This window comes from Chelonoidis abingdonii, chromosome 2 (genome assembly GCF_003597395.2).
Source record: "Chelonoidis abingdonii isolate Lonesome George chromosome 2, CheloAbing_2.0, whole genome shotgun sequence".
NCBI classification, from domain to species: Eukaryota; Metazoa; Chordata; order Testudines; family Testudinidae; genus Chelonoidis; species Chelonoidis abingdonii.
Window position 1 is genome coordinate 300,285,095 of NC_133770.1, and position 25,816 is coordinate 300,310,910.

A 25,816-nucleotide genomic window follows, 5' to 3' on the forward strand; every position below is an offset into this window, starting at 1 on the left:
CTCCCGGCCCTGCAGATCCCCCCAGAGCCAGCACGTCACTTGGACTAGGCTGGCCCCACTCCAGTGCACTGCAGGGCAGCTGGCAGAGCAGCGACCCAGCGTTTGCCCTTCTCTGCCCTGTAAGGAAGTGGGGGGCATGGGCCCGAAACTGGGGCCAGACTAGAAGGGCGGCTTGGCTCCTGCCCCACCCAGGGGCCCACAGGGCATCAGCTGCCATTGGAGATGGCCTGGGCAGCTGGTGCAGAAGACAAGTGGACCGGCTGGAGGGTGGCAGGAGGAATCAGGCTGCTCCACACACACATCTGAGGAAAGGGAAGGGCAGTGGAGCAGGATGCTGGGATCAGAATGGGGAGTTTGGGGGGGGGCAGGGCGTGGGGATTAGAGGGAGGTTTCCTGAGTGGGGGGCAGGGTGTCAGGATTAGAGAGGGGTCCAGGGGGGCACAGGATGCCAGGACCAGAAGGTGAAAGCTGGCCCAAGGTACATACCACGGCACAGCGCCAAAGGGAAGCACCAACCCCACCCCTCCCCCTATGCACACAGCTTCTAGGGGAGGGGGATCCCGGCAAACCCAAACCAGCCCCCATACCTTGAGCGAGGCCCTGGAGTCAGACTCCCCCCCGCCCATTGGGCACACAGGGCAACCAGCCTGTTCTCCTGCAAGCCCCACGTGGGACACACCAGGGCCGGCCACCACCACCATCACTGGGCTTTGGGGGAGACAATGGCCTCAGCAGGGCTAGTGCTGGCCGAGCCGCATGCCCCGCCGACCTGCAGGGGCAGATGTAGGGTGAAGGATTGCCCTGGCTCCCTCTCGCTCACAGCCAGGGCCGGTTCCAGGCACCAGCATTCCAAGCTGGTGCTTGGGGCGGCATTGTGCAAGGGGCGGCAGTCCCTGTTGTTTTGCCCCCATGCAGCGCAGGGAGTAGGCAGCTTTTATGTTTAGCTGTCCGGGGCGGCTTCAGCTAAACATAGAAGCTGCTGCTGAATTGCCTGAGCCTGCCGCCCTAAAGGCGCAGAGACTTCCCCCACCGTCCACGGCGGCAATTCGGTGCGCTGCTTGGGGCGGCGAAAACTGTAGAGCTGGCCCTGATCACAGCCAGCTCCTCTGAAGGCCAATCCTGGGCAGAGTTCTAAGTTCCAGTTCAAAAGTGGCCACTGATCGGGGCTAGGGTTGCCAGTGTCGGGTTTTTAACTAGAACGTCTGGTCACAAAGGGACCCTGGCGGCTCCGGTCAGCATCACTGACCAGGCCGTCCAATCAGCAGCGCAGTGGGGTTAAGGCAGGCTCTCTGCATGCCCTGGCCCTGCACGGCTCCCTGGAAGCAGCCATCACGTCTTGTCCCACCCCCAGTGCCCCAGGTCAGAACCCCCTCCCGCACCCTAACTCCCTCTCAGACCCCAACTTCCAGTCAGAACCCCCTCCCGCAACCTAACTCCCTCCCAGACCCCAAACCCGCACCTGCTCCCCAACCTCATCAGAACTCCCTCCCACACCCTAACTCCCTCCCAGACCCCAAACCCCTACCCACACCCCAACCTCCAGTCAGAACCCCCTCCCACACCTTAACTCCCTCCCAGACCCCAAACCCGCACCTGCTCCCCAACCTCATCAGAACCCCCTCCCACACCCTAACTCCCTCCAGACCCCGCACCACAACCCCCAGTCAGAACCCCCTCCACACCCTAACTCCCTCCCAGACCCCACACCCCCACCCTAACCCCTGGTCAGAACCCTTTCCTGCACCTGGCTGCCTTTTCCCACTTCCAGCCCTGGCCGGGTTCACACACGAGGATGGGGAGTGGGGAACAAGATGGACAAAGGGGAAGAGAGAAGCTCCAATGAATTCACTCTCCCGTGATCACCCCCCACCCCAGCAGCTGCTCCAGGGTCCTAGAGCCATGGCCCCATGCCAGCAATGGGGCAGCCCCACTCCTAGTGCTAGCAGGTGGGAGTGGGGTGATAGTCGATCACTGCCCATGCAGCCTCCGAGGAACCCTCTCACCATCACACCTCCCCTCCCCTGTGATCTGGCCAGACTGACCCAAGGGGAGTGGAGACCCATAGGGATGAACAATGGAGCAGGACACTGCAGAAATGGCTCCGAAATCCCCTGGACCCAGAGAGGTGGGGAGCCGGCTGCCAGTTCCCCATGGCGTGGAGAGCTCGGAAGAGGCTGGGAGCCAGCAGCGCTGCCCTCCCTTGGCCCCTGCGTCTCTGGTAGAAATGGGGCAGCAGCGAGACGGGGCTCAGGGGCTCCTCAGGGGCTCAGTGCTTCATGGGCTAGAGCATCTCATTCCATACTTCACCAGTGACACTCAGCCTCAAACGTTCATTCCCGCTGACTCCCACGTTCCGACAAAAACTGAGGCACAGAGAGGGGAAGTGATAGGGCCAAGGGCAAAGAGTGAGGTTGTGGCAGAGCAATGACGGTTACTTACCTGTAACCAAAGTTTTGAGACGGCCGCTGCACTTCCACATTCACGGGAAGTGCTGACAGGTGCCGCCTGAGTGGGCAGGACTCCAGTGAGCAGCTGCTCTTGGAGTGCTCACCTGCCACCCTCGCCCCTCAAAGGTCCCAGGGCAAGGGCATAAAATGGGCATGGAGCTGCAGCCACCTCAGTTCCCTCCCCTGAGACCCCAAACCCCTTTGGTGAGTAGGACCAAAGGTGGGCGGAGAGTCCGTCTCGAAGAACTCAGGTGACAGGTAAGTAACCATCATTTCTCCTTGGAGTGTCCTCTGCCCTTTCCCACGCATGGGCTAGATTAACAAGCAGTGCTCGGGTCCAGGCTGATGGGACCACAGGGTCCTAATGAAATGAGGCCTGCAGGCCTGCCCTGCCCACTCTCCCCTCAGGTCTACGTTGCCGATGGAGTGTGCAGGGTTTAGATAAAGCCCCTGAGGGTGCCCTGGATCTAGTGGTCTAACTCCCCGAGGAGGGGCCAACCCTTTCAATCCATAACCAGCTTTAACAGTCTGACCCACTGGGACAGCGTTTGTACAGAAGCCACTTTCCCTTGTTCCTTCTTTTATAACCAATAAACAAGTTTGAATTGTTCAGTCCTGTCTAAATTAAAGGCTAAAATGCCTCTAACCTCCAGAGCATGTCACAGTTTCTCCAGCCAGAGAATGGGGCTTGGGGGAAAAAACCAGTAAAAAGGTGAACTGGTTTATAGGAATATCGATCACTTTAGTTAAAAACTTTGGGAGTGTTTACAGAGAATCACCTTGTTTTTATGAAAACCAGTAAACTGCAGCTCAGCCATTGATGTATGTACACGTGGCGGAGGTGAGGGCTCTTAAAACACTGTCTTAATAGACAAATGAAATAAATGACAGCTTCCTACAGACCCCAGTTGGGGTTGGGGGTGTCCATCGATTGTGAGAGCCCGATGTTTAAATCCCAATCTGCCAGAGTGGGTTTTAGTGGAGGGTATCAATTATTTAGGCTCTTTAAGAACCTTTTCACTACATCATTAATAAAATTAATTCACACATCCCCCCGATGCGCTCATACGGCTGAGAGATGACCCTTCCTGAAGATAACAAAAGATCAGTTTCTTTCCGGTACAATAAATATTGTCGAATGGAACGAAGTGATGCTGCTTATGGCTCTATACTATACACTGAAATCCACCATAAAATTCTCGTCTATTTGTGACTAGGACACTTCCATGTAGACACTTCCCTAGAATGTAACAGCACATTTTGCACCTTGAACGAACCACTTTTTTCTAATGTTCTCAGTGTAATTAAATTGAGAGTGCAGGTCTGAGTAAGAAACCATCCCCTGCCGTTGCTACAAGTCCAGGGCCAGTGGCAGAAGCTCCATTAGCCCTCTGGACACGTGAGTTAAGTCCAGATACCATCGTATGGGCCATGCTGGTGTTATTAAAGTTACCCTGGCCTGGCTTCTCTTGTTTATCACTTTCTGAATGAGGGGAAATGGAGAAAGCCCTGACCTCAGTGTTTGAAAGGTATTGGATATCAATCCCCTTGCACTGCCTGCTCTCGAGCAAAATTTTGGACACTTCTGTTGCTGCTGGCCCCACGGGTGTGTTGGCAGAGTGCCCCCTAAACTGAAGAGATGTTTTACTGTTTCGACCTTCGAGGACCACTTGCGGACCTGCCATGCTGACCAACTCAGAGTTTTTGCCCCACTACCGGGATTGCTACTGAGGAACTTTGTGACCAATACACGAGCTCCAAAGGCTCTTTGCTCCATGCATAACCGTAGGGAACGAGTCCCCGCTTGCTTGTTCTAAGAGCATGATGCCATCAGATTGTCCATCACTACCCTGCCTTTGCCAAGCCGATTGCTCTGCCACCTAATCACGGAGCTGAAAGGCCCCTGAGCTCCACCCAAAACTGCTCCCCGGCGTGGTTAGTGCAAGGCATTAGGGCAGGGAGTTGGGGTGTATGAGGGAGCTCAGGGCAGGAGTACACAGGGGTTCAGGGTGCGGCAGGGAGCTCAGGGCAGGGGGTTGGGGTGTATGAGGGGGCTCAGGGCAGGAGTACACAGGGGTTCAGGGTGCGGCAGGGGGCTCAGGGCAGGGRGTTGGGGTGTATGAGGGGGCTCAGGGCAGGAGTACACAGGGGTTCAGGGTGCGGCAAGGTGCTCAGGGCAGGGGGTTGGGGTGTATGAGGGGGCTCAGGGCAGGAGTACACGGGTTCAGGGTGCGGCAGGGAGCTCAGGGCAGGGGGTTGGGGTGTATGAGGGGGCTCAGGGCAGGAGTACAGAGGGGTTCAGGGTGCGGCAGGGGGCTCAGGGCAGGGAGTTGGGGTGCAAGAGGTACAAGGGGGCTCAGGGGAGAGAACTGGGGTGCAGGAGAGGTGCAAGGTGGAGGCAGGAGGCTTAGGGCAGAGAGTTGGGGGCAGGGTGCAGGAGGGGTTCAGGCTCCAGGGTGGCAGCGGCGCGCACCGGGGCCAGGACGACACTCCCGGAAGCGCTGCAGCCCCAGGGGGCAGGGCCGGCTCCAGGCACCAGCGAAGGAAGCAGGTGCTTGGGGTGGCCAATGGGAAGGGGTGGCACATCCGGGTCCTCGGTGGCAATTCGGCGGCAGGGCCCTCAGTTGCTCTCATCCTCTTTGAGCTGCCGTCGAAGTGCTGCCGAAGAGGAAGAGAGCGAGCAAAGGACCCACTGCCGAAGTGCCACTGAAGAATGAAACGGCCCGACTGAGCTGCCACCGAAGTGCTGCCGCTCGATTTTATCTTTTTCTTTTTTTCCCCCCTTAGCCGCTTGGAGCAGCAAAAAAGCTGGAGCCGGCCCTGCCTGCTGGAGCGGGGTGGAGGGCTCCACGGGTGCTGTCCTTGCTGTGCCTCCAGCTACCTCCCCAGAAGCTCCCATCGGCCGCGGTTCCCCGATCCCAGCCAATGGAAGCTGCAGGGGCAGTACCTGGAGGCAAGGGCAATGCACAGAGCCCTCTTCCCCCCTCCCGGGGACTGCAGGGTCATGGTGCCGGCTGCTTCTGAGTGGCATGGGGCCTGCCTACCCCTATTTTACACCCTCACCCTGGCACGTGTGACGGAAGGGCAAGGGAGGCTCATGAGCGTCCAGCCAGACACTGCCAGCTCGTGTTCTACTGCTCAGGCTGCACCGGGCAGAGCATCCCATGAGCGGGAATCTGCAGAGAACACTCCAAGGAGAACCCAGGCCTCCTGGCTCCATGCCCTGCTGTGACCACTAGACCCTTCTTCCCTCCTAACAACCATTCCTGTGAGACCATCTTGTTAGCAGAACACTCCTGCCCCAGCCCCACCCAGACGCAGTGAATGGGAACACCTGGGCCTCCTGACTCCTAGGCATTGCTGCCTCTCAGGCAAACAGGAGCAGGACTGGGTCGTTTTCAGGCTATTCCAGAAGGCTGAGTGTTGGGAATCTGAATACTCCTGGGCGCCAGGGTGCTAAGGGTTAACAGGTGCCAATGACAGAACCACTAGGGTGACTCGCACTTTGCGGCCCAATTGCTCAGGTGTGGGGGTCCTGGAGGCCCACCCCCCGTGCAGAGACCCACACTGATGGGGGGAGGGGGCAGAACACACAATACTGGATCCTTGCATTGCTTGTGTCCAGGGAGGGGGCAGCCCAGCTCTCCCTAACTCATTTCTTTCGGGGTGAAGGCAGTTAGCCCTGGCAGGGCGAGGGGAACGCTCAGGCCCAAAAAGTCACACACAGGGGCTGTTCATTGTCCAATGCTGGTTTATTGTGGAAAGGAAATAAAGAGACAACAGGAGCTACAAATCAAAACCTGGTGAGAGCCAGGAAGTGGGTGTCCAAGTATAAAATCAGTGCCTCCCACCCCAGCGGCTCGAGGGGCTGGAACCAAATAAAATCAGTGCCTCCGACCTCAGCGGCTCGAGGGGCTGGAACCAGCGCTACAGGATTCCGTGGAAATACTGTGGTCCAAAGGAGAGTGCTCCATACAAAACGCGTGCAGCAACACTGCACAAATGCACCATGGAGAGTCCAGTCCTGGCAGGGGATTTTACAGCAGCCGCCCTCGCTGGCGAGCACAAGGCCCAGAGCTCCCTGCAGTTGTATCTCCCAAGGCAGGCAGGAGGCTCTCAGAGCAGAACCATTGCAGAAGGGAAGATTCACTGGCCCCAAGGTCAATACAAGTTCAGCCTAGAGCTGCGCTCTTCAAGCTGGAGGGTCAGAGCTTAAGGGGGTTCCCCAGAGGATTCACAGGTGGGGTTGAAGGTCACCTGATTTCCCCCAGCCAGTGAGCAGCACTGGGTTCTGCTGCTCCGGCACTCATGCAAGGACTGATCTTCGGCTGGTGAGATGGGGCTGGCTGATGTTTCTCAGCCCCTGAGGGGTGGTGAAGAACAGAGGGACAACAGGCCTAGCGCGTGGGTCTGAACAGCCACGGCTGGATGCAATGGCGCAGAGAGAAATAAGTGAGTGGGTGACAACCCCATCTAGGGGATGAGATATTGCAAACCACGAGAGCCACCCACCAGAGGGACGTCCACCTCCAGCCGGCTGGATCCCAGGGAGCAGTGTGTTCCTTATTGTGGCTGAAAGGCGAGAATGTTTCTAGCTGAAGCTCTTCCACTTCCACTCCCTGCCTCCTGAAGTTCTAATCGTACAGCCTGGTGCCTCAGCAACACCTGGCAGGCTGAGAAGATGGAGCCTGAGGCCCCATGCTCAGCAGAAGTCTGCCACAGCCCCCAATCATCAACAGAGAGGGACAGCCCTCCGAGTTCCAGCAAGCCATCCTCCACAGTAGGCCAAAGGGGCTTTTGCTGAGCTCACATGGGACTTGGCACACTGGGACTGGACCCCTGAGGGTAACAAGGGCGTGAAGCTGGGGTAGCCCTCGGACACCTGAGAAGCTGCCAATGCTGCCCTTGGGTGGAGGTGTGGGGCTCAACACAAGGCTCCTTGGAGCCCCATGCAGCGGGATGATAAAAAAAAACCCATGTCCGACCTGCGCAGGGAGGGGACACACAGTGAGCTGGCCTCTCTGCAGAGAACAGGAGATGAGAAGAGTGCCATTGGCATGCCCTGTTCGAGCCCCGCGTAAGCAATGGGGAGCAGGGGGATGCTGTCCAAGGCTGCTCCCATTTAGGGCGCTGCTCCGAGGCCCCAGGGATGGCTAAAGATCATTACTGATTAATCAGCCCCCCACAGCTCCCCCCAGCAGATGGACTGAGGGGCCAGAAACCAGCTCCCCCGTCCCACTCGCAGGCTGCGTTTCATTGGGAGAGCTGTCAGCACAACAGGTGCACAAATCCATCCACGGGCTGTGGTTGGTCCTGGGCTGAGGTACTTTGCTGAAGCGATTTTATTGCTGAGGGCAGGAGCTCACAAGGGTCTGGGCACAGAGCCCACACCAGGTGTCTTCTGGGGGGGAGGGCACAGGGCACCATGGCATGGCGCACCATACAGGGCACAGGAGTTCAGATTAATATAGTTGAACAAACAGTGCAATGTGGACACATCCTGGTTTACAACAAGCTTCTGTCCCTGTTGTTTGGGGTGGACCCACACTCAGACTGGCACCGAAGTGGTGAACTCAGCGTCTGCCAGCACCTTTGGCTGTTTCGGTGCAAGGCTGTTTGGGGCCGTGCTGAATTCAGAGTCAGTTTAACCCTGCTGGGAGAAAAGATGGGAATGACAGCCGATGACCCTGTCCCAGCGCACGGCCAAGCGCAGTCCAGCACTGCCTTTAGTGACTCCAAGCCAGCGAGTAGGATATAAGCCAGTTGTAAACCACCACGAACGGGCGTGCCTGGGACCTACACGGCTTTCCAGCTTGTCTGAAATGCATATTAGTTAACCCAGGACAGCTTGTGTGCAGCCCAGGCCTAGGAGGGGACTGCCGGGCTACAACTCTGTATCAAGAGAACCGTTCTCACCTCATTGCCATTTGCTTTAGTGTCAGGCAGGCATGGGGACGTCCCCTCGCCCCCCAGTGCTGTATGCATGGTACCCCGTGCTCTGAGGGCTCCCAAAGGCTTTCCATTCCTTCCTAGAAACCACACACAGACCCCAGACAAACAGCCGCCCCTGGAGGGCCTCTCCAGCTGACCAAACGCGGCCCAGCATGTCTTACACAACATTCAACACCACTATGTCCAACAGAGATCCAGCTCTCTGAGACTACATGTCCCAGCATGCAATGCTCTACAGGTTGACCCAAGCAAGGGCTTGCAAATTGCATGCTGGGAGCTGTAGATGCTCCAGGACACATCTCTGTACTGACAACGAAGGTCATTGCATTCTGCTCCCATTTGTGCAGCCCTCTGGCTCCCAGCCTGCTACCCATGCAGCCCTCAATGGGCACTTGGAGCCCGACCTCTCTGATTGATGTCTGGGTCTGGAAGATGGATGAGTCCCTGGAAGATAAACCACCTCCCAGAACCCATCCTTCTGCAGGGTTGCAGAGGCAGCCCCATGGGACATTAGCGCCATCCATCAATGCCAGGGAGGGGACGTGCCCCATGAACATCTTCTCTTGCCAGCACCTCACATCAGCTTACAGCATCGCTTCTTCTCAGCAGGGGTCTCCTCAGCCGGGGCTGTCAGCTTCAGAAGAGGCGGATCGCCACTGGCTGCCGTGCAATACACGGAATTCTGCTCCAGGTCCGAGCGGGGGTAACTGCTGCTGTGCAGGGTCTCAGCGAGGCCAGGCGAGAGGGGGCCCTCACCCTCGGTGGGAGGGTAGTCCTGTGGGTGGTGTCGCTGGAGCTTGGCAGCTGCCCGCTGGCGTTTGAGGTCTGCTAGCGTGTGGTGGGACTTCTCCTTGCACAGGTCGGCCAACACCTCCTCTTGCGTGGCCAGCTGGTAGGAGACGCTGCGGTCCAGCCTCTTGGAGTAGAGGTGTTTAGGGGGGCTGGGGGCAGAGGAGCCCGCAGTTCCATTTCTCTGGGTCAGCCCCGGATTCTGATGCTTGTCTCCCACCAAGGCCCCTGGACCTGCCACTTCTGCTTCAGCGCCCTGCTGGGGAGAACAGTACAGTACTCAGCCCTCGTGCTGGACACCTGGAGCCATCCAGGAAGGGTTCCCATTAGCACATTGGGGCTGCTGGGGACTCACGGGGTGCTGAGAAGGAAGCGCTAATGGCTGCCAGAGGAGCAGGACCTGGGAAGTGCCTTGGTGGTTTAGGCCAGCAATACTTGGTTCCAACCACATGGGGCACCCAAGAGCCTTGTCCGGGGCTCTCAGAGCCTGCTGCTGCCAGGTGGAGGCAGGAGCCCTGAGCATCCCGTTCAGGGGTGGGGGTGGCAGCGAGGGGGGAACCCACCTCTCTTCTCCCTGGAGCTAAGAAGAGGGACAGGAGACAGCCACACTCAGCGCCAGGTGGGACCATGCAACGCAGCCGCCTCACTCTAACACGGTGTGCCGAGGGGCTGCAGGGAATGTGGGGGTGCCGTGGCTGTCCCCTACTCACAGGGAGGTGCTGCTGGAGCTCAGCGTCCGTCTGCTTGTCCTCATCCTCAAGCTCGGCCTCGTTCTCCCGGTGCTCCACCTGCTGCCAAACAATGGCCTCTTTCTCATGCTCCTTGCGATAGAGGTTGGTGCGCTCCGTCACGCTGACCCGCCGCACCACCTTCCTGGGGACAGCGGAAAGCAGGATCTGCATGGCTGGGAAACGGGGGAGTGCTTCCTGCCAGGAGGGAGCCAGTGCCGGGCCAGATAAACGCCAGGGACTGACCTCGCCACAGCTGCTATTCAGCTGGGGGCAAACACCTGCGGGACATTCATTTCCTGCTGGTGCTGAGAAGCAGGATGGACGAAGCACAGATGGACCCAGAGATGTCCTGCCAGTGGCCTGATCACTTACCTTTCCATGGTTACGGATGAAGGTGACGGGCAGAGATTATATTCAAGCCGTTCTACACATTTAAAAGGTGCAGTTTTGCTGGAGCCTGCTCAGCTGGTGGGGGAGGGTCGTGCCTAGGTGACCCGTTAACAGCAGCCCCAATGGCACCAGAGCGCCATCATGTGTTCAGTTTGGGCACAAAGCCAGTGGGTGGCGGGGGGGGACATCAGAGCCTAACTGAGGCTCAGGTGCGAAGGGTCTGGACCTCCAACAATGGGAAGCCTCAGCTGAGTTTCCCCAGATCTGCCTGGCCCCTGGGAATGAGGGTCCTGCTCTGGGGTGGCCTCTGCTCCCTGCGAGGGAGGCCAGCTATCCGTAGCGGTCCCCTGGCCTTACCCTCGGCTGCCAGCGCTGGAGGTGCGTCGCTGCAGCAGCGACTTGTGCTTGTCGTGAGACTTCATGATGGCATCATGCTTGTGCTTCAGCTCCAGCAGCTTGGCCCGGACCTCCTCGTCACCACACACGTCTGCAAGGGACACACAGGGGAGGGACGGGGGGTGAACAGCCACACAGCTCCAGAGCAGAGCCAGCCCCAGGCATGCACTCTGCAGCCCTCCATCCCAACAGCTCTGCAAGCCCGCCACAGCAAGGATCATCCACTCCCTGCCCACTGGGATCTCCTGAGCCGCCACCCCCTTCTCAGGCATTCCCACCTCTCCAGCTCCCCAGCTACCCTCACTCTCCCCACCCCCCTGTAGACTAACCACTGATCCACTCAGCCTCTGGGATGGTCCCTCCTGCCCTTCTCTCATCCCCTGCTCTCCGCCAACCCACCTCACCGCTCACAGAGGAGTACACACCAGCAGAGCAAGCATGGAAGAGGAGTATGCCAGGGAATGGGGGAACCTTTAGGGCAGAGAGCAGATGACGTGGGAAGAGATGGGACAGGCTCTTCAGATGGCAGGAGCTCCTCAAACACCAGCCTCGTCTGGTCTCTCACCTGCCCCCAATCCTCTTCATGCCCCACCTCTTGTCCCCAGCCCAAGAGCATAACCATGCCGACAAAGGGAACCAAATCAGAACTAAGCCCCATCCTGCCAGCGTACCCCACACCCACTCAGCCTCAAATTCCCTGCTGTATCTCCCTTTCCCCACCACCTGACTCCTACACCCTGTGCTTGGATTCGCCTGTTCGGGCTACCAGGCTAGGAGGTGTCTGTGGGTAACGAGTCATTTGCATTGTTTGTGGACCATAATCCCAGGCTTGGGACTCTGGCTCCCTAGGCACTGGAGGTCAGGCAAGAGGGCAGGTGGGCTCTGTGCTGCTGAGCCCCTGGAGGATGGAAGCCCCAGCAGGACTGGGAGAAGATGGGCACTTTCACTCTGCCCGGCGGGTTTGGAGAAGCAGGCGTGGAGGCAGAGAAAGGAGGTGGGGCTGGGAAGGGCCTGTGCTGATCCCAAATGGAAAGCTGGGCTAGAGGTGGGGAGAGGAGGAGAACTAGGGCCTTTGAGGGGTTTAGGGACGAGGTGGGACTGGCAGTCGGGGTGGCTGCAGGGTCCTCGGAACGCACTGCTGGGTTGGGGAGGAGCCTGCCACGCGAAACACAACAAGACACCTCGGAGGATTTGCAGAGTCTGAAAGTTCAGACTTCCCCCATCACCTCCCCTCCCCTCCCCATCCATCTCCACCAGTCTCTGCCTCCCCCTTCCCTTGCACTCCTTTTCATATCGGCCCCCTCAAGCCTCCTCCATTCCCTGCTCTCCTAATGGCTTGACTCACCCAAGGGCGTCTCGTCCAGCACAGACTTGCTATTGAGATCAGCTCCATGGGCCACCAGCAGCTCCACCAGATGGATCTGACGGCAACAAGGGAAGTTGCCTTTAGCGAAGCAAGAAGAATCTAATGCACAAACCTGCTCCACACCCGAGCTGAGAGGAAAACCCCCCTCTGATCCCACCACCACCCAGCTGGGAACCGCACATGCCAGAAGCGGAGACACTGCAGCCTCCTGTCGGCTCCCATTGCCATAACGACCGGGGGGGGGGGGTTCACAAGTGGTCCCCGCATGCCCTGTGCCTGGCAGGAGAGGGATTCCTAGCAGCCCTTGCTCACCCTCTCCCCCATCCACAGCACGTTCCGATTCCTGACTACGGTCACTGCAGTGCTGCAGCTGGAGGTGGCCAGCCACCCATACTTTGGAGCAGGCTTTCACCTGAGCTCCCTCCAGCCCACTGAAACCCCAAGGTCCTTTGGGAGGAGTTGAGGTGGCCCTGTGTCCAGCACCCCACTCTCAGTAGCCATCGCTTCCATGTGCCTGGCCCCCACCCATTACTATGGAAAGCACTCTGGCAGGCCCGAGAGCAAGCGAACGCAGTCCATGACCAGTGCTGAGGTCGCGGTTCCACTAGGGGGCGCTGCACTCCACCACAGGGAAGATGTTCAAGGGTCGGGAAATTCCCACTAGGAACATTCTCAGCTAGTGACTAGATGTGCAGTCTCCAGGGCCAGCTCCAGGCACCAGCTTATCAAGCAGGTACTTGGGGCAGCAACTCGGGGGTGGGGCAGCACTTTAAGGGATTTGGCGGCAATTCGGCGGAGGGTCCCTCACTCCTGCTCGGAGCGAAGGACCTCCCGCTGAATTGCCGCAGATCGCGATCGCGGCTTTTTTTTTTTTGACGGCTTGGGGCGGCAAAACCCCTGGATCCGGCCTTGGCAGTCTCACCTGCCTACAAGAACTCACCTGCCCCCAGCAGGCGGCGGCGTGAAGAGGCTCCCACCCATCATTGTCCTTCGCGCTCATGCTGGCCTTGTGTTCCAGCAGCAGCTCGGCAGCTTCCAGGTAGCCATTTGCTGAGGCAATGTGCAGCTGCAAAGCAGAAGTCGCCAGCGCTAGAACCCTGGGCGAGGCCCTAACACCAGGGCTGCTCTCTCCAGCGAAGCTTGGCTGGGATGGCTAAACCGGCAAACCCGCTCAGAGCAGATGCCACAGCCAGTATCGCTGCATCGACACTGGGGTGTATGCCAGTAGAGAAGTGTTACAAACAATAAAATAAGCCCTCTCTTCCCCCCACTGGTGTTAGTCTACTGTCAATGTTTCTAGTGTGAACTTGGGCTCAGAGGGAGACCAGTCAGTTCAATGGGGGCCTGTCCCATTTGATCAGCGGTCTCCAGAGACAGAAGGATACTGGGTCACCTTCTTCCCTGCTGTGATCAACAGGCCAAGGAATGGCGACATCAAATGACAAGGTAGAGGAGACACAGCTAGCGAGCCGGCTGGCCATTACTGCCAGGCCACACCCAAGCAGTGCAGCAGCAGGAGCCAACGCGCTGTGCAAGGAGGAGTTCCGCTGTGAACTGGGATCCTACAGAAGCAGCACATGCAGGGCTTTGCGTATCAGGGCAGACAGAGCTGGACTGCGCGTTCAATGCATAGCCAACCAGAGCGGAGCACTGGGGAATATGTTCACAGCACTCAGTGCTGCTGAGGAGATGGGCTGCTGCATTTTGTACGAGCTGGAGCTTTCTCAGGGCAGGCAGCTGCTCCTAGCAATGCAGGGTTTCAGTGATCTACCCAGGAGGTCGCAGACATGTGAATCATTGTGACCGGTCCGGAGCCTGACGGGAGAAGGAAAGATGTTCTGGCCAGACCCAGGTGAAAGTGGGAGGTTCTTGCTGCCATGGCTATCTTGACTTCCAACAGCTCTGATGGATCCAAATGGACCCCAAGGCCGAGGACTGAGTCTGAGCACTCCAATATATGAGCACATGGACTGGGACTCTGCAGGTAGAAACACAGTGGCCCCAGATGGCTCCCTGTGGGCTCAGACTGAGCTATTTCAGCACATTTTCATTCACTGCACTGCCTTTAGGTGGGATGGGAGAACCCGGTGCTCAGCAATGGCAAACGCAGCATTGTCTGCAGACAGATGGTTCTCCACCAGAGCCACAAGCGCTGTCTGTGTCTGCTGTCCTAGGCCCCAGGACAGCAGCAGCTGCTGGGGGATGTGGAGACTGGGGCTACGGCTTCACTGCCCGCCGTATCGGCAGGTAGCAATCGATTGCTCGGGGATTGATATATCATGTCTCATCTAGACGCGATGTATCGATCCCCGAACACGCTTATATCGATTCCGGAACTCCACCAAGCCAAGCGGAGTTGCAGAATTGACAGGGGGAGCCACGGATGTCGATCCCACACCGTGAGGACGGTGAGTAATTCGATCTTAGATACTTCGACTTCAGCTATGTTATTCACATAGCTGAAGTTGAGTATCTAAGATCGATTTTCCCCTGTAGTGTAGACCAGCCCTGAGTTTTGCTAGCTTTCAGTTTGGCTTGCTTAGAGGCACAGGTGGTGGCCGTGACCACTGCCAGTGCTTCCATGGTTACTTGTGTGAACAGGCAGAGCCCTTGGAAGGAAAAGTTAGTGGTCCCGGCCCTGCTCTTGGTGGCCTACGAGGCGTCCCACATGGAGAGGAGCTTGAGAACAATGGGTCAGTTCTAGTCTCTCCCCAGCCATGGCCGGATTGAGTATGTTCACCAGCACTTCGTCCCTCAAGAGATGGGACTTGTGCTGTCTCCCTAAGACCAGCCCCCCACACCATGTTCCCCTGCAGCCCTGCTCTCCTGTGCCTCACTTCTCGGGCACAGCGTTATTAACTGGGAACTTACCAGAGTGGCACTATGGTCAAGTGGAGTGTTCAGATCGGCACCTGCCTGAAGCAGCTTCCGGATATCTTCCACCATGCTGTTCTCCGTGGCGGCTCGGGCCTCCTCAATCTTCTCCTGAGTTATTCCTACACAGAGGAGGTGCCATGAGGGCAGCCATGGCAGGTGTGATGGGGGGCTGGCCTGTACCCCAGCAGCAAGGCTGGGAGGTGTTTGCTTATTGGACTCCATGCCAAGGACCATGTCAGTTTCTTACAATCAGCACTAGTCTAGCTAGGAAGACGCACACACGTCCCTTGCCCGGGAGCAGCCATCTGTCCTTGACGCCCTCTTCTCCTCTGCACCTTACCCGAGTGACCTACTCCACTCCCAGGGCTTTGCTTCCATATTGTTGCTGACAAAAATCCACCCTTTCCCCTGGGTCTATCCCCTCTGCTTAGTCTCCCAGCTGTACCTGTCTCTCCACAACTGTTCCTGGACCTCGACCATCAATCTCCCCCAGCCCCAATCTTCCCCCAGGCCCTTCAAAATTCACCTTCCACATCAGGGGCCAGCTCCTCCCTCCTCCCCTTCAGGGCTCGGGCCAACATTCCCCTGCTCCCTCATCTCCCTCCACTAGCCTGCTTGCCCAGTTTGACTTTCTTTCACCCTTAGCCGTTGCCCATGCTGCCCTTGCTCTATGGGACGCCCTTCCTGGTCCTGTATGCCAGACAACCTGACCTCTGCTCCTTCAAACCCCTCCTCAGAATCCATTTCTTCCACCAGCTCCGCCCTTGCCCCTCACTCCTGCATCAGCTTGATGGATTTTGTATATAAACAAATGGATGCATTTGGTGCAGATAACTCTCCTCACCTCGAAGTATGCGAGCTTCCCATCGCTCCCACCCCCTTGCCAGCTAGCATTTCTCCCTGTGTCTTGGCGGGGTTTATTGAACCTAGACCTCTTCATGGGGAAGATCATGTCTGTCTGTCTGTCTGTCGAGTGCCATGCACACCCATGGCACTGTATAAATAACAACAGGAGCAAGAAATCAATGGTCTCTATGCAAGAGGCTTATCGCCCAGCAGCAAATCTCAGGGGTTAAGAGGAAGGAGGCTGCTAAGAGAGTTCCCTATAGCCCTCTCCCGGCGCAGCCTGGAGCCATCAACCAGGGGAGGAGTCAAAATCTGGATTTTAAGAAGTGATGCTCCTTCATTCTAGGATGTGTCTCTGTGTCGGGAGAGCACTAGAGACAGAAGCAGCACAAGGACAGAACCCAACACAGATCTCACTGGAAGGTAAATGGGGCATTCTGGATTGGACACTGCTGCCAAGGTGCCAACCCACCGACCCCCAGCCTGACAGCTGCTTGCTGCACCATGGGGCGGGCCTGCAATGCCCGAGCAGAACAGGAGAGCCAAGAGGAATACGGACCCAGCGCTGAGTGAATAACCATGAACCATCCATGGTGACAACAGTGAAAGGGGATTAGACACCAGCCTGGGACTGGGGAGACTCACCCTGGTCTGCCATGGCCGTTTCAATGTAGTCCAGTGTCACCTCGTCCTCGCAGAGGTCATACGGCATGTTCCCATCTGCATTAACTGCCAGGAGATTGGCACCACTGGGCAGGGGAAGGAGAAGAAATAAACAGTGAGGAAATAAGGCAGGTGGCTACCTCTCTGCTGTGCCCATGGTAATACCACACACAGCACCCATGTGCCGCTGGGCAGCTAGTGTAACAGATACAAGGAGCTATTGTCATTAAAGAGCCACCAACGGCTTCTGGAAAACATTCTCCATGGGCACGATTCTGCCTGCCTTGTAGATTGGGTTTCTTGTCTCAGCAAGGGATGGCTACATGAAACAGGATCCCCGCTCCTCCAGGCTCTGGCTGCTGCTTCAACACAGCCCTGCGGTCTCCCTCCAGGGCCCTGCCCTCCTCTCCAGCACCGCCCCATGTGATAGGACTGCTGGACTCCCCTGGGGAAGGAGAAGCTCTAGACCCCTGTTTCCACACTGATGTCCCTGGGAGAAAGATCAGGTGGCGGCTGTGGAAACGAGTCTGCTCCCGAGAAGGTTTTCGAAGAGGCTCTGGGGGTGCATAGAAATCCAGGCAGTGGGAGTTGCAGGTCTGGTATCTGATGAGATGCTGAAGAAGCCCATGTTACCCCTGTTCTTGCAGGAGCCTGCCCGTCCCCATTTACCTCCTCCTGTTGTTCCCACCCAGGCTAACTCCTCCTGGCTACACTTTGCCCTCCCCAGGCAGTCCCCGATTTATGCACCCACCATTCTCCTAACTCTGCTTCCAGCTTTAAAACACAGACTCAGCTGAGGTGCTGCCTAGCAACCAGGACGCCATGAGGACTGCAGGCCAGGGCAGGCAGCCTTGAGGTGCTGGGGGATCAGCAGGCAGGTCCATGCTTGTCTGCAGTTGGCATTCAAATCCCAGCCCCTCCTGGGCAGGGAGTGATGGGGGAAGGCCTTTCATAACTGGGTCACTCTGTACAGCAAGAGGAGCAGCAGAGCATTTACTGATGCAAACTGCCTTGTCCAGCTGCAGATAGGCCAAGGCCCCACTGACAGGAGATTCCTGCAGGCAGCCCAGACGGAGGCAGATTGGTTTACCTGGTCAACAATACACCCCCATTAAACATTTACAGCCTAAGCCGGGTTCCAAACAACTACAGTGGAGTCTGACAACATGACTTCAATTGGAGGGGAGGGGAAATAAGCAGGCTGAAACAAATGCAACTGTTCCAGGGGAGGTGAGCTCCCGAGGGTTAATACTCTGGCTTGCCACCTCTGAAAACCTGGAGGTTCAAACCTGGCTTGGGTCACAGGAAAGGGAGATGCCCGGGCTAGGTACAGGACCTCTAGGGGGCATCCAGCAAATCATCCCTGATGGAGCTCAGCGACTGCATATGGAAGTATGAGGACTGGACAGCAGGGAGTGCTCCAGAGTCAGGACCGGGGGCGGGGGGGTGATGAGTGGAACTGCGGTGGGTGGACAGATCTGCAGTAGTGGTGCAGCTGTGTTGGGAGAGGAGGAGGAGGTAATATCTTTGGTTGGACCAACTTCTCCTGGGGAGAGAGAAGCTTTCAAGCTGCCCAGAGCTGTCCTTGAGGTCAGGGGGGAGAGACTGGGACAGAAACAGTCAGAGCCTCTCCAGGTGCAGGAATCACTCCAGGCTGGGCTAATTTTGTCAGACTATCCTGTGCCAGGTTCACGTCCCTTGACTCAAAGCTAGGTCGGGGGTAGCAATCCCAGTGCCAGGGAGGATTCTAAGCAGTTCTGGGTGCCCTCAGGCCAAGGCACCTTTCCTGCCCAAGGCTGCAGGGTTACTGCCCTGGGGACACGCTGAATGCCAGAGCAGCTTCTAGAACTGTCTCCTGGGAGTACATCGCTCTGTTATGGGGCACCTGGTAGGCAGCTTCACGAGCCCTAACTCATCCACCTCCTTCCCCACCTCAGGCTGGTCTGTTTGCAAGCCCACTCCCCTAGGGGGAGAAGGCTGCCCCCCCGGTCACGCCCCCCTGCATGGCATGCCTAGGAACCCGCGTACTGGTTAATCAGCAGCTCCACCAGGTGCAGGTGCCCGCAGGTGGCGGCGGCATGCAGCGGCGTCCACAGCTCACTGTCACAGGCATTGACATCCGCGCCGGCCTCCAGCAGCAGCGCAACCACGTCCCCAAAGTTGTCGATGCAGCACTAACGCGAGAGGGAGCAGAACACAGGCGGTTACTCTGGCTGGGACCCAGGAGTTCACTCCACTGACAGGCCTAGAGGAACAGGCCCTGTTGTTGCAGGAAAGGTCCAGCTGCTGCCCCCTCACCGCAGACCTCCATCAATTACCCTTAGACCTGCCCTGGTGGGAGCCCCTCTGGAGGGGGTGGGAGTGCAGGCTCTATAGCTCTGCCAGTCCTTGGCTACTTCATGAGAATGGCTTTTGTGAGGTGGATCTCAGCCACTGGGACTAGGACTGAAAGCCCAACTCACCTGGCTGAAGCACGGGACAGGCAGCCAGGACTCCTGGCACCTAATCTCAGCCTGGCTAAGGACTTGCTGGGTAACTATGGGCAAGTCCCTTCCTCCTCTGTGCAATGAGCTAACTCTAGTGACCAGACTCACACAGGACTTGTGAGGATAAATTCACTGATGTCTGCAAAGGGCTTTGAGATCTCTGGAGGGAAGGCCATAGCATTTCCCGCAGAGCACTAGAGAGCAGACAGCTAGAAATGATTCTGGGTCACTACCCAGGTGCTGATTTTTAACCCCCCACAAGGAACCATCTGTGTTTGTCCCTGGGCCTGGTGGAGGTGGGGGCCCAATAGGTCTCTGTCTTGGACGTCCATGAACCAGCAACCTGCGCAGTCTCCTTTTGAAGGGGTCTTGGTTCAGGTTTATAAGCAGCTCTTTAAGATGGGACTTGCTTACTCCCAGCAAACCAAGGCAAGGCAACAGCATCCTGTGCTGGCTGCCAGGAGGATGCCAGCCCCCCTGTTACTAAGGGAGGGACCCTGCATGTCAGGAGGGGGCAATACACAGTGTTGTTGTAGCGTGTTGGTCCAGAGCAGAGGCAGGGAACTTCTACCCACCAACTCTCGGTCCCCACTGACAGCTCAGCCCCAGGGGGTTCCTGGGCACTGTAAACATCCACCAGAAGGGCTCCTGGGAAAGGAGGTGGAAGTGAGCCAGGCCCATTAGATGGGTGTGAAGGGGACATTGCTCCGAGAGGTTCATAGAGCAGATGGTGGATTCATACTGCGAATTCCTGCCTGATGATGGACTGACAGGCTCCTAGGGGTGCTGAGGCCCACAATGCACCTAACCCCTCTTCAGTACCATCTGCAGCCCATGTAAAGAGCTCACACCTTGTCGCCGCTCCGAGCACGGGAAGTCCTGGCCTGCAGGAGGGCAGAGGGGGAGCAGGCATTATGTTCTCCTAAGAGTTCAGTGCATCCTGGGGACTGGTGGCTTAGCACCAGCACATTCTCCAGCTCACAGAGGGTGAGGGAGGGTGTCAGGAAAAGGAAAGAAGCAGGGGATAGGGAGCAGAGTGGAAGCGAGGGCCCTGGAAGTAACCTGGAAGAGCTTGGATCACTGTGGGCCTGACCCTCTTCCCACTGAAGTCAGTGACAAAAGCTCCTTTATGCCAAGTCGGGGGGTTGGAACCACCTGAAATGGGAGGTGTGGTCTTTTTGGACCCTGGGAGGCCAAATTCAAAGGCCTTAAGAATCTTCAAGCAGATGAGCAGGGAGTGAGCTGAAAACCAAAGCACCAGCCACCGCAGGCTCTCTTGACTGGAATTAGCAGGCGCCCAAGCCCACTGCACAGATAAAGGGGATGGAGCTCCAACGCTGTGCACATGTGGCATTAACTCCAGTCTCTACACACAGCACAGTGCTTCACACCAGGTGAGACGCCCATGCACCCACCGGCACAACGTGACTCACCGCACAGAACGGTGTATCCAGCACAAGGGGAAAAGCCAGTGGGAGAAACAGCTAGTGTGAAATACACTCCTTTGCTATTATCATGCACACCTGAGGCAGCAGACATTTCATGGGGATTAGCAGTGTAATCGGGGTGTTCAACTCTATGATATTCATTCAGCGATTCCAAGGCCAGAAGGGACCCTTGTGATCACCTAGTCTGACTCCCTGTGTAACACAGGCTGGAGACCTGCCCCCAAGTCATTCCTAGAGCAGATCTCTTAGAAAAACAGCCAGTCTGGATTTTAAAATGGTCAGTGATGGAGACTCCACCATGCCCTTGGTAACCTCTTCCAATAGTGAATTACTCACTGTTAAAAATCGACACCTTATTTCCCACCTGAATTTGGCTCGCTTCAACTTCCAGCCACTGGATCATGTCAGACCTTCCTTCCTCTGCTAGACTGAAGAGCTCATTATAAAATACTTGTTCCCCAAGCAGGTACTTATAGACCATGATCAAGTCAAGCCTTCAGCTTCTCTCTGTTAAGATGAATAGACTGAGTTTTTTCATTCCATTGCCATAAGGCAGGTCTTGTAATCCCTGAATCATTCGCATGGCTCTTCTCTGGGCCCCCTCCAACCCATCACCACCCTTCCTGGCTGGGACTGGGAGGGGAGAACACTGCTTCACTCAGCCATCCTCGGATTGCCCCTGGCCTGGAGTCACCAAGGTGGATTGGATGATCTTGTATCTGCTTGCAGAGCCATTAACAGGTCCTGATGTCAGTCTATCAAGAGTCATGATGCAACAACACTGGCTGGAGGGTGTCAGAATATCATGATACACAAGCCTGTCTAAACACATTGTAAAAAGTGGCAACCCTGCCAAGAGACATGCTGGGGGTATTTGATTACATTGCTACTAGATTGCTGGGCCATTTACAATCCTCTAATTCCTTTGGAGTATGTGCTTTCCTTAATCCAAGCCTCTGCTGTTCTCATTTGGGTATGTCAATACACATGCTTGTCTCAGCACAGAGATTGCTGGCTCAGGGTTTGTAAACACTGGTCACTCAGCCTCTCTCTGCTGCCCAGGAGCATCATGCAGCTTTCATGAGGATTTATGCATGTTCCTTTTAGCAGCTAATCAAAGCAAACATACTCAGGCCACACCACACACATCAGACTATCCACACCTAGGAACTGCCATGCCAAATGAGACAAGTGATTCACTGAGTCCAGCACCGTCTGCGACAGCCAACACCAGCTGCTGCAGAGGAAGATGAAAATTTGCAGTGGACAATTACACAATAACCTGCCCATCAAGGAAGTTTCTTCCTTACCCCCACAGCTAGTAGCTGCCTCATGCAATTATAGTCTTGCAATTGTTTTCATCCTATCTAATCTAATTGTGGATGTTCTCACTGCTCATTTAACTGTTCGAACCTACTGCAAACCCTTTGCCTCAAAGCTAGCTAGTGGTAGTCCTACTGTCCTTCTCTACAGCGTGCGGCATTTTGTATACCTCTGTTTTACCCTCTTATTCACCCCTTCTCCAGTCTCTCTCCATACAGAACTCTTTCCAGGTCTCTATTTCTGTCATCGGTATCTGAACCTCCTCTCTATTTCTGCTATGTCCTTCTTGGGACAGAGACCTCCACTGAACATAGTGAGGGCCAGTGAGTGTGTCCCTGGAATGGCACCAGCGTATTCTCAGCATTGCTCTCCATCACTTTCCTGACACATCCTAACGTCTTCTTTGCTTTTCTGTCTGCTGTTGCACACTGAGGAACGGTTTTTATCGCACCCTCCACAGTGCTGCCAGAGTAGTTACAGATCCTCGGCTCAAGACGAAGCATTTCAAAGCACAGCCTCCACCAGCTCCTTCTACTTATTAAAAGTGAGGGTGGCTGCAGCTAGCTCCGGCTCACTGAAATGCTGCCACTGGACTCCAAGGAAGTTGCCAGAGGAAGCCTCGACTAGGCGAGTCTGTGAAAGAGTTTCACTGAATCTGAGCTTAATGAAAAAGTGCATGAGCCAGCACCAGGCAAGGACGGTGAAAGGAGAGAAGCCAGATGATGAGAGGGAGCCAGAGTCTGTTTCCTCAGAGCAGACTTCTGAAGAGAGAAGTAACGGAGAGAATTCCCACAAGAGAAGCAAGGAGACTCCGCTGTGTCTCAGGCCATTAACTGCTCTGAGCCAGTCGTCAGCCTCTAGGAAGTGCCTGCTGTGGTAACAGTTGCTGCTCCAGTCGCTCACTCTTTGCTGCCCCCAGGACACTCTAGGTGTGAATGCCCCATTGCATTTTACTGCTTGGTTATTTACTTAGCTCTACAGTTACAGGCATCACGATATGGGGGGTGATTCAAGGCTGCCAGATGAGCCATCAGTGAGTGGACTGGAAGGGTGAAGATTTTTGTGGCTATAGTAGGTACCAATGATTATGGTTTGTGGCAGCTGTACCATATAGATGATTAGCAATTATGAGTTTCAGAAACTGTGGTTCATTCCATGTTAATTTGTAATGGGTCCAAAACAGCTATACACCAGATCATCTGTAACCTTTAGATCAAAGTTGCTGGGGAAGGACCAGTTTGTGGCTAAAGCACAGAACAAGGAGTCAGGACTCCTGGGTTCTATTCCCAGCTCCATAACTAATATGCAGTGAATATAGTCACTTCACCTCAGTGCCAAAATTGTAAAATGCATTTGTTTTGACAGACATATCTAGATAAAAGCACCGATTGTGTGCTTGGGGCTATAAAGGAATTCTTGGCTCAGAGAATTCACACTCGGAACAGTAGAACTTCCCTGGATCACAGCGGGATCATGAAGATATGAGAGAGAGAGAGAGAGAGAGAGATCGATCACTTTGAGAAGCACTGGATGGTGCTAGAGAACAGTGAGACATTTTATTATCATCACTGAGAGAGACTAAATGCTCTGAAGTGCAGGGACCATTGTGAGTGATAAACTCAGGCAATAATTTATATGATATGTTCATTGAGGGAGAAAAATCTACCTTCTTTTCAAGCTGCACTCCTGTCTGTGGTTGCTAAAGCACCACCTGGTAGCTTCCAGTTGACACTCAGTCCCTCCCTCACCAGTGTTCCCAGCCCAAGACGCAAGAAAACTCTGCCTTTTCTTCAAAGTCTTGAGAGCCCAGATCTAGGCCATCAGAAGCAGTTAGTAGCTGCACTGAGAGATGTCGTTGCCTGTGACACCAGCATCTCTAAATTCAAGGATCCAAGGGATTGGGGTATTGGGGGATAAGAAAAGAGGAATGATCCCTCTGGAACCACCCGGTTGTGCCTCCAGAGTCATGTCTAGAACCTGCAGCTTCAACTCACTTTAAAGCTGTTGTGACCAAGAAAAATACTGACCCTGTTTCTCAGCCCTTCCCTCCTGCAAAGCTGGTGTCTGACAGTTGGTGCAGCTACTCCCCACAGTAAGGGATTGGGGAGCAGTGAGAAGAGTAAGCTGGCAAAGGGACACATTTAGCTAGAAGGTGGAGACAAAGAAAGAAGAGGAGTCAGGACAGATTTCTACCGCAGTTACTAGCACAGGACTGGCTAGGCACTGCCTTGGCAATGTCACAGCCTCCCAACCCAATGTGGCTGGAGGAAGTGAAGGTAAGTTAGGAGCCCTGAGAGCATCTGGGGGATGCAAGAGGAGTACTGAACAGGAGAAGTGCGGGGACTGGACACTGAAAAGTGAGCGCAGCAGAAGAACAGATTGCGGGGAAGGCTCGGTGACTGAAAAGGGCTCTTGCCAACAGGGAACTGGGAAGGCTGCTTACCTGGTGCAATGCAGTGAGGCCATCTTCATTGTACAAATTGGGGCTGATGCCACGCTGAAGGAACTGGCGAACTGTAAAAACAAAGAGCTTTTAGACAGGGGTCTCCACACACTCACCTGAAGCTACAAGGATCACTGGGGCAGGGGGATCCAGAGGGATTTATGGTAGGTGTAACCAAGGCAGAAAGAGGAGACAGCCAAACATTTTCAGAGACACAAATGGAAGTCAGGTGCCTAACTCTCATTGACTTTCAGTGGGAGTTATGTGCCTTTGAAAATCTACCCCCCCCCCCCGTCCTGAAAAGCACAGGGGCAAGCACTTCCCCTTGTAACAGAAACATGTCTTACACTGCACACACAGCTCTTATGTCTGCTTCAGGGCAACCCAGAAACAGAACTTGCCCCTAGAAGACCAGGTGGTCCCCTGTACACAAGCAGGGGCCCTGGACTGAAAGAGAATTGAATTTTGATGGCCTGACCTCAAGAAAGAGAGAGCAGAGACTGAAGAGCTGCAGCAAAAGAAATTGAGGGCGATTGGGGTCACGGGGGGGATTTAAATTTGAGAGAATGCAAAGAGGAGTGTTACTTGGGTTAGAAAGAAGAAGGGAAAGAGGAGGGGGCTTGATTGAGGTATTCAGCTTTTGCAAGGACATCATCATATTGGCCAGTCCCTCTTCCTTCTCACCGCGGTCTACTAGCAAGAGAACACAGAGACACCTTAATCTTAAAGGACAGGACACTGAAAGTGAAAGGAAAGGAAATGGGAGTCTTGGATTTTATCAGTAAATGCTGATTTCACTGAAAACACACAAGCCCTCAATGAATATTTCCAAGGATAATAACTGAAATGTACAGAGGCGCAAAGTAAGAAAGATGCTGCTCGAGAACCTGCTGGGGTTTGGTGTAAGGCTATTTAATTTGTCTGTTTTGACATATGATGTTGGACAATTTGAGTTTTAAGTTACAAAGCTTTAACTTTTTGAATCTCATTCTCTGCTGTCATGTAATAATTCTGAGCTCTCCATAAACTTCCCACGAATTTAAATCAATACAAATAAAAAAATGCTTAAAATCCATCATTTTGTGCAACAGTGAAAATTTAAATGGATAAAAATAGAAAAATGCTTAAAAGTAAACATCAATATGATCGGTCAAAATTATCAACATTAAGACTGGAACTCTGCCCTATGCAGAGTGATGTTAACCTGTGGAATTCACTGCCTCAAGCACTTCGATCCAGACACTGTGGCTGGATTTTAAAATGGGCTGTAGATTGTATCTGATCCTTCTCGAGTGAAGGGTGATTTAAGGTGAGGCTCTGTATGCTAGGACCCACAGGCTCACAAGCCACATCACCAGGCAGCCAGATATGGGAGTATTTCCATAAGGCTTGTTCGACAGCCTTTTATAGGTCCAGTAGTTGGAGATGTAAAATGGAGTACTACAGGGGTGTTGTAGCTGTCCTGGTACCAGGATATTAGAGAAGCAATGGATGAGGTTGTCTGTCTCACCAAGCAAAGTTGGTTGGTTGGGCCAATACAACATATCACCAGTCCTCTCCCTTGTATCTCTCATCACTGGGGTGTTAGGAACATGGGAGGTTTTCTTTGCACAAGACTATAGTGCTAGACCCTCTATGGCTCCCTCCCTGACTGCTCCC

At 55.2% G+C, this 25,816-nt stretch overlaps 1 protein-coding gene across 5 annotated transcripts in view; it reads right to left on the reverse strand.

The window, feature by feature from the left end:
• Positions 1 to 6,180: 6,180 nt before the first annotated feature.
• PPP1R16A (protein phosphatase 1 regulatory subunit 16A) overlaps positions 6,181 to 25,816 on the reverse strand; it is a 70,113-nt gene continuing 50,477 nt past the window's right edge. For 2 of the 5 annotated variants that reach the window (XM_075063307.1, XM_075063306.1), the window contains 9 exons: positions 24,158 to 24,228; positions 18,486 to 18,631; positions 16,440 to 16,543; positions 14,943 to 15,067; positions 13,012 to 13,137; positions 12,051 to 12,126; positions 10,667 to 10,796; positions 9,899 to 10,061; positions 6,181 to 9,444 (listed from right to left, as the gene is read on the reverse strand). In XM_075063307.1, the coding sequence (XP_074919408.1) occupies positions 8,974 to 9,444; positions 9,899 to 10,061; positions 10,667 to 10,796; positions 12,051 to 12,126; positions 13,012 to 13,137; positions 14,943 to 15,067; positions 16,440 to 16,543; positions 18,486 to 18,631; positions 24,158 to 24,228 (1,412 nt within the window). In that variant the 3' untranslated portion in view covers positions 6,181 to 8,973. Of the gene's footprint in view, positions 9,448 to 9,898; positions 10,062 to 10,666; positions 10,797 to 12,050; positions 12,127 to 13,011; positions 13,138 to 14,942; positions 15,068 to 16,439; positions 16,544 to 18,485; positions 18,632 to 24,157; positions 24,229 to 25,816 lie in introns of all 5 variants that reach the window. The other 3 variants (XM_075063305.1, XM_075063308.1, XM_075063309.1) reach the window with 2 other exon arrangements.